At 37.6% G+C, this 7839-nt stretch overlaps 2 protein-coding genes across 2 annotated transcripts; both read left to right on the forward strand.

Annotated features, from left to right (window-relative positions):
- The first annotated feature begins 250 nt into the window (after positions 1–250).
- On the forward strand, positions 251–3817 carry LOC110372251 (erbin). Its single transcript, XM_021328843.3, has 4 exons — positions 251–876; positions 2582–2732; positions 2963–3532; positions 3636–3817. Exons 1-4 carry the CDS (start codon positions 477–479, stop codon positions 3754–3756), a joined length of 1242 nt encoding a protein of 413 aa, XP_021184518.3. The 5' UTR covers positions 251–476; the 3' UTR covers positions 3757–3817.
- A 29-nt stretch (positions 3818–3846) lies between these two features.
- Positions 3847–7701, forward strand: LOC110372213 (potassium/sodium hyperpolarization-activated cyclic nucleotide-gated channel 4). The gene is made up of 8 exons (XM_049838238.2): positions 3847–4189; positions 4502–4676; positions 4985–5287; positions 5734–5935; positions 6252–6343; positions 6443–6628; positions 6839–7028; positions 7329–7701. Exons 1-8 carry the CDS (start codon positions 3981–3983, stop codon positions 7652–7654), a joined length of 1683 nt encoding a protein of 560 aa, XP_049694195.2. The 5' UTR covers positions 3847–3980; the 3' UTR covers positions 7655–7701.
- Positions 7702–7839: the final 138 nt, after the last annotated feature.

Raw genomic sequence — 7839 nt, forward strand, 5'->3', positions numbered from 1 at the left:
AGCAATTACTTTTCATTTGATTTTGTTGCTGTCTTGTCTTTCAATGATGTCCTGGGTAGCTTAACATTTACCTGGTAGATAAATATAGCCATAATGACAATCTTCCTGGAATTAATTATCTCAATTTAACCTTTCAAGCCTAAGCAGAATCAACTTAGCTATCCCCAGAATCCAATCTACCCACGGCAGAATAAATTTTAAAGAAAATTCTTTATAGCAAAGACCTTGTTATAGTTTTAAAAATAATTCTCGTGCGTTCGCTCGATGGGATGCAGTCTTCTTCAGTCGGGAATCAGGGGAGCTCGCTTCTCACTTTTACGTTTCAAACAGACGTATGGACAAAGCTTTTAACTCACACGTTATAACATAAACAAGAACTGTCTGCTTGAGTGCATTACTTTTAAACAGCTATAAGTGAAGTGAAAAATGAACTAGCAAAAACAGTCGATAGAAATAAACTAGTGCAAATAATAAACATGAATTATAATGATGAATTAACACAAACCAACGTTTTGCATTGGAACTACAGAGGATTTACGGAATTCCCTCTAAACGAGCTGAAGGGTGAGGAATCAGAAGTGACAGATATATATTTGAAGGAGAATCTGTTGACTCGTTTGCCAAGTAACATCGGGGTTTTGGAGCACTTGGAAAGCCTGTACGTAAGCGGTAATGATATAACGGAGTTGCCGAGAGAGATTTCCAAGTTGCGATGTCTCAAGTGCCTAGATGTGAGCGGGAACAGATTGAGGCGTATTCCTGATGAGATAGGTGAAGCGAGGAGCTTAAAGTTCCTCATATTAGACGAGAATGAACTAACGGAGTTGCCGCTGAGGATCTCAGAGTTAAGACGCCTACGGTACCTATCGGTTTGTGGTAATTTAATTCCTTATTTAATTGTATGTGCAGCGTGGTATATTCGATCCTGTACTTTCTAGCATGGTTTGAAAAAAACGTTGTTGCGTTTTTTTTCTAATAATATAGCTGTAGGATTTTTTTTAATTACCTATCAGTTTTCGCCTTCAAAGAATGCATCAGAAATTCTAATTTAGAATTGATTTATTTTTGTATACGTATTATTATAATGTGATGACTTTAGCATGAATATAGCAAGTAATAATTTATTTAACAGAAGCTTGTGATAATCATCACCTCACCACGTGCACTGTGTCATAACTAATCTCTTCAAGGTTAACGATCTCATAATAAGCTTTAACGTATTTGCAATAGGTATGCTCAAGAATAGGAACGTCAAGGCCGTTTTACTTTTGTTCAAAAGATAAATATTTTGTACATACTTTCACAGCTTCTTCTAGCTTTAGGAAATATTGCTAATCAAATAAGAAAGGTGTAGATTATTGTTCGCAATTTCTTAGTATGAAGAAATTCATTTGCCGTGCAATAGGTACTTTTACATGATCTCGATCCATAGACACCAAATTCTGTTTTGACCACTAACATATTAATTTCGAAAACACTGATATTTATTAACGATCGAAATGCTGTAAGTCGCAACAACAAAAATATTTTGGTAATAAAAGTAACGGTGTTTTCTCAAGCAACCCATAAGCAAGAACTAAGCAAGCATATCCGCATTGCCAAATGTTTTCCTTACGTGTTACATAACAAAACCTATTAACTAGGCAACTTTAACTAAACAGTGGTTGGTCTAGTTACGTTTTACTGTCCATCGTAAAGTTACCGAAGACACTAGTGTTGGCGCCTCAGATAACGAACCAGCCGTGATAAATCAACTTTAATGTTTCCTCATTGATTTGGCTGACCTATTTAGGTGTAAGATTGTATATTCGTGGAGACGGAAAAATGTTTGGTTTTAAGAGGTTGTGCAAGGAAGGAGTTTTATTAGGTTAACATTTTCATGATTAGCGTTTTAGTACAATGCTCTTATTTTCCGATATGCCTTTACCTACCATGTAGTTTAATCATCAGTAGCTTTAGTTAGAGTATAAGGCTGTTATTTTCAGATATATCTCCCATATTTTTTTTCAGAAAATGAAGTAATGGTTATCTATGCAGATTGATTTTGTGTATCTGATAATAATCTGTGATTCATTTATCAGCAAAAGTTAATATCACTGTATTAAGTGAATGTTGCCTTATGTTCTGATGTCTTAATTTTCTCAATCCCGTGTTTGCGTAAAATCAACCTAATAATAGAAAAACTTTTCTCCGTAGAATTTGCATAATTAAATTAGAAAAAAACAATTACACTGGTATTTTCAGGAGTGTGTGGGTGTTCCTATTGTTAGAACTAAAGCCTTGTAAATGTCCCTATTCTCCTGTTTTGCTCAAAAATTTCAGCAATCTCTTTTGAAACAAACTGTTTCCTAAAATCTTTGACTACTTAAAATAAATGATTCTATCATCTTGATATTCAGATTAATTAAAAACACTTTTCACAAATTCTTACTTCCCACCAGTTCCTTTAAGAATACCAGTGCCATAATATTTTTAGGTTGCTAATCACCTACTTAATTCGATGGAGTATTCTTTGGGAAGATATTCAAATATTTTTTATTTTCGTAATTGGCTCTAATTTATTGTTTATTTCTATCTCCAGATAACAAATTGAGATGGCTTCCCCAGCGGCCTGTTTACAACTACCACCACTGTGAGTTTCGTTTCTGGAGGAACTGCAACTTGAAGACTTTGCCATACTCCCTGTGGTATCACATGTTTAGGGACCAACAAACTAGATGTCTCAATATTGGGTAAGTTTTGATGGTGCTTGTATTTCCCAAACTATTGCCAATAATCCGCGTAGGATACGCGTTTCTGGGAATATTGGCATAACAGGGTATTGAACCTTAGCTACTTAATAGTTTTTTGGAACTTCAAATGACTGGCTAAACTTTGCGACGGCTTATAGTTGGGAGTAACTTAATCCAGAGTACATTAAGGTAGGTTTTTACTTTCGAATTAATCAATTGGGAATTTCCAGGTGCCTAGATGCTGCAACTAGTCAAAACACTAATAACAGAAATAATCAGTGCAAATTAAAACTAAGTCAAGACTCCAATGAAATAGAGGTCAAAATCGAATGCCCACCACAGCACAACGTAATATTAGAATCTAAGTACTATTCCCCGCCCAGTTTGTACGAGATTTGTAGAAGACAGTTCTATCAGATGATAATCACAGCTGTGAAGAAGCTCAATCCACAAACGTACAGTTTTTATTCCGAACATGTAACTGAGAATCTGTACAATGAACATAATAATAACAACTTAGTTGATCTACAAGAGAATTTCCATAGTATCAACATTGATCCTAGAGATGACAAATATTCAGATGAGAATGGGAACAAATACAAATCGGTTTCAGTAAAAGAGGCGGTTTATAGAAAAGCTACGAAACCATATTACGTACCGGCTGATGTGCTAAGGGAGCATTTTGATTTCTTGCCCAATGTACTGATATCGGATTTGAGCAGTGGGCCGGTTTCAACGTGTGAGAATTTGAACTGTAAGAAGGCAATTTTTGATCACGTCTATTATGAATTTTGTTTTGGGTAAGTTTCTAAATTAAGTAGTTTAATATGCAATGCATTTGGGACTCCAAGTTTATATGGGGACTTTAAACGGGTTAACCTATTTATTTATTTTCTTTTTCAGGGAAATAATCCTGATCGATAAAATTGAAGACGTCCTCCTAAGTGCCACGTTTTGTTCCAAATACTGTGCTGATTATTGGAAAAGAAGCAAAGACGCTTTACCATGGAGTTTAGAAAATTGAAAATTATGTGAATAAGTTTGTGTTGTAAAAGAATGCGATTACAAATAATTTGATTTTGAAATCTTGAGATTTTATTTGATACCTATACCTTTTGCAGATTATAAATAGTTAAGTTGCAGTGATAATCAAACTTTTCTCTACGTCTTACAACTTTTTTAATTTGACATGTTTCTTCTTGACATTGCCTACATTGAGACGACAGGTATGCTCAAGTGTGTGCCAAAATGCCTAGGAAAAAACCTAAACCTGAAGAAGGCATTCAGAAACCAGATGGGAGCCTCAAAGTGTCCCATGGATATTTCCATGGCCACGAATGTCATTTGCCCACTGAAAAACTTTCAGCGTACGATATAAAAAGCCGCGGATTAAAGAGATGGATCTTCAATTTGATATCCGTTCACGCTGGTGATATTAGGGCTGTGAATATGCACAGGTACTTAACGTTTTATTTACAAGTGCCCATATAAGAAACTTAATATAGACCAACTGACGTCAATGCCTGTGAGACTTAGCTATTCCCGCTGTTCCGTGGGAAATAATTCCCGCACACAGAAAGCCTTGCCTATGCACTTACTCAGGCTCCAAATTTCCTTTAAATCGGTTCAGTAGTTTTAGTGTGAATTCCAAAAAAACAGACATAGTGGACAGAGTTACTTTTGCTATGTAATTTAGGATTGTATTTGTATGGAATGTCCTGGCTTTTCATTAATAATGAAGCTTTAATGTTTTACTTTCTTTTGCTCAGATCATACGCAGGATTATGTGCGGAGAAGTTTCGACACCACGAGAAATACTTTTACACCATACACCCATACAGCAAACTGAGGTTCTATTTAGAGATATCATTCGTAGTTGCGATGACAGTTGGTTCGGTTATAACCGCTTTCAATAGTGGATCCAAATACCCCGATGATGATTCTGTTAGTACATAATAAACAAAATTAAAATTAGATAAATGTATCTAGGTACATAGATATTTCTTATTTGGATATGTTTTGTGTTTGGTAGGTAGTTAACTGGAGTCTCTTTCAAGTTTATTCTTAAAACCATCGAGCCGATGAGCTAGTATTTAACAAGTCTGTAAATTGATCAGTGAATCAGCAGATCTTCTCTGTTAACAAAATGGCTTAGGCCCGTTATAGCTATAGGGTCTAGAATAGAATAGAAACATTTATTTGCATTTCTAACATTCAAACTTCCGAAACTCAACACCTCTTTCCATCCCCAGGACTTTCACGACGAAATACTAATCGTTTGCAACAGCATGATCATAGTGAACATATTAGCCAACTTCCTCACGGGGTATATAGAAGGATATTCTCGTAAAATAGCAGTTTTGGCGAAAAAGAAGATTGCTTTGAAATATTTGAAGTCGTGGTTAATTGTGGATGTAATTGCGTGTGCGGGGACCCCCGTGGATGTTCTGCACACTTACCTATCTCTTCGATTGGTGATGGAGGCCGTGAAGCTTGTCCGCCTGCCCGTCATTCTTATGTATCTCCATAATATCCTTGTGGTCATGAGGTGTACAGTGAGTGAATTTACTTACTATTACTTTTTTATACATTTTTCTTTATATTAGTTAGGTAGGTACATTAAGGGTCAATTCCCACTGAAAGAGCAGCGGCCGGCAGCGGCCGTAAGAGCACGGAAAATGTAAGAGCGCGGCGCGGCGCGGCCCAGCGCGGCGCCGCGCGGTCCGCTGGGCGACCCTAAGGGTCAATTCCCACTTAAAGAGCAGCGGCCGGCAGCGGCCGGCAGCGGCCGTAATTGCAAGGGATTGAGCGCGAGCGCGGCGGGCCGCGCGGCGCCGCGCTCTTACATTTTCCGTGCTCTTACGGCCGCTGCCGGCCGCTGCTCTTTCAGTGGGAATTGACCCTAAATCCTCACTCTAAACGCTGAAAGTTTCAAAGAGACTATCTAGGTAGTGCACTTTTGTCTTCATGAATTAATTTTGATAACATACCTACCTCTCAGGTTTACCAGAAAACAGCTGTTGAGATCTTATTCTTCTTGATATACTACCTATCATGGAATATGTACTTTCAATTTGCCGTGGAATATATTGCTGAGGCCACTTATTATCCGGCAAATCCTAGGAACTGCTCATGGTTGACTGTCGGAAAGTTGTGGAACCAAACCTCCGATGTTCGAATCTTGTATGCTTTTGACAGAGCTGGTAAGTCGACATTTCCTTACCAGTAGGGGCCTACTAAACATTATTGTCCTCTCCAAACTTTTTAACTTCGCGAAGCGAATGCGTGGGCCACTGCGCAGAAATAATTTTAGGTACCAATGAGCGGCGAGGGTGAGCGAAGGGTAAGGGCCAAATGAGCGCACCACAATTGGGTTTTTGAACTGTAATGAGTAAAACTTTCAAAGACATAAAAGAACCGATGACAGGCCTGACCGCCCATCAATCTGTAAAATGCATTCGCTATTTGCCAGTATTGTACTCACTATTATATGACGGCATATGAACTTAACTGTTTCAGTGAGTATGCTAACGACTAATACAAACATGAACCTTCTTGAGCAAACGGGATGCTTCGAAAATTTCCTTGTTGCGTGTTGGCTATTTTCCAAGGTATGTGATTGACTACTTTTGAAATGAAATCCCCTCGTATTCTGTAGGTCCTGTGACATATCTTTGGCTTTACTATGCTCCGTCCGTAAATATTTCCAGGTATTCATATTCCATTTCGCACTGAAGTATATACTAGCACTTTTTGGAAAGGAATCGGCTCGAGCACAATACTACATGATGAAGAAACAGCTGAAAACTTATATGGTGCAAAGGAATTTCCCGCCAAGACTTAAGAGCAAAATCCTAAAGTTCTACGCTATTCGATTTCAGTATAAATATTTTGAAGTAAGATAAGACATAGTTTATCTACAGGTTTAGGTACTCACAGACAAGATAATTTAAACCTACAAGCCCACGCCTAAAAGCCCACGCCTAAAAGCCAATGGGTACGTGAATACTCGGAATTAATGTAATAGAACAGACTTAAGAGTAAAAACATTTAGTGATTTAATTTGGATTTCTAGTTACCTACATTCAAAGTCTATCATGGTCTAGGAATCCCGCATGTTGGGTTGCGTATCAGGCCAGCTTCGGGAAGACATACTAATGCACACTGGTCGACAGCTGGTGAGAGAACTGGATTTCTTGAAACAGTTGCCAAGCTCCTTGCTGGTGCAAATAGCTTTCAAACTACGCGTCGTCATTTATATCGCTGGAGATATTATTTTCAAGATTAATACCGTTGGTAGGTATCGTAAATTCTTGATACACTTTATACACGGTAAAAGAAAGCTATTAACTAAGTAAATAATATAGGTACTATCTTACATTAAACGCCTTCCTCTCTTCTATCTTGCTGTCCCCATCAGGGTCCAAAATTGTGACAATCATTTTATATTTTCCACCTACTGTATGTAAGTACATTATAGAATGCAATAAACGATACCTATGAAATATGATTAAGTAGCAACCAGACAACTGACTTCCTATCCTTCTTATATTCCTTTTCCAGTAATAACTATTGACATTCTATAAAATTTCGCAGGCGATTGTCTCTACTTCATTGACCGCGGTACAGTAGCGATTTACTCCGACTCCGGCAAAGAAATTTGCCATCTAGAAGACGGTGACTTCTTCGGCGAAATAGCTCTCGTCATGAAACACCACTTCAGGACCGCTTCAGCTATAGCTGTGACAAATTGTGAGTTGTTCAGACTGGATAAGGAACATTTTGAAACGACCATAGGTTACTATCCCACAGTTTATAACAGTATTAAAGAGGTCGCTACTAGTAGGTTCGAAAGAACATGCGTTTTGGATGAGCATCATAAAGCTGAGTTGAGGACCGCTGAAAATAGTTTACCAGTTTGAGTGAGTGGGTCTAGCTGTGTAATGCGGTCCAACGATTTATTTTGAAATTATGTGAATTCATTTAAGTAATTTTATTCAAAACTTTTAAGCTTTATTGAGACTAGTTTGTTCCTTCTCTTGTATTGTTCCTATCTTAATTAATAGTTTTTGTGTGTGTGTGACATTTAAGGAGACAATTTTAATAT

Source organism: Helicoverpa armigera, chromosome 8 (genome assembly GCF_030705265.1).
Source record: "Helicoverpa armigera isolate CAAS_96S chromosome 8, ASM3070526v1, whole genome shotgun sequence".
Lineage (NCBI taxonomy): Eukaryota > Metazoa > Arthropoda > Insecta > Lepidoptera > Noctuidae > Helicoverpa > Helicoverpa armigera.

Coding starts and splice junctions, on each gene's coding strand:
- LOC110372251 (XM_021328843.3), top strand. CDS start 477: ATGAATTATAATGATGAATTAACACAAACCAACGTTTTGCATTGGAAC. Junction 877..2,581: donor ACGGTACCTATCGGTTTGTG/GTAATTTAATTC, acceptor TTCTATCTCCAG/ATAACAAATTGAGATGGCTT. Junction 3,533..3,635: donor TATTATGAATTTTGTTTTGG/GTAAGTTTCTAA, acceptor TTTCTTTTTCAG/GGAAATAATCCTGATCGATA.
- LOC110372213 (XM_049838238.2), top strand. CDS start 3,981: ATGCCTAGGAAAAAACCTAAACCTGAAGAAGGCATTCAGAAACCAGAT. Junction 5,288..5,733: donor TTGTGGTCATGAGGTGTACA/GTGAGTGAATTT, acceptor CCTACCTCTCAG/GTTTACCAGAAAACAGCTGT. Junction 6,344..6,442: donor CGTGTTGGCTATTTTCCAAG/GTATGTGATTGA, acceptor AAATATTTCCAG/GTATTCATATTCCATTTCGC.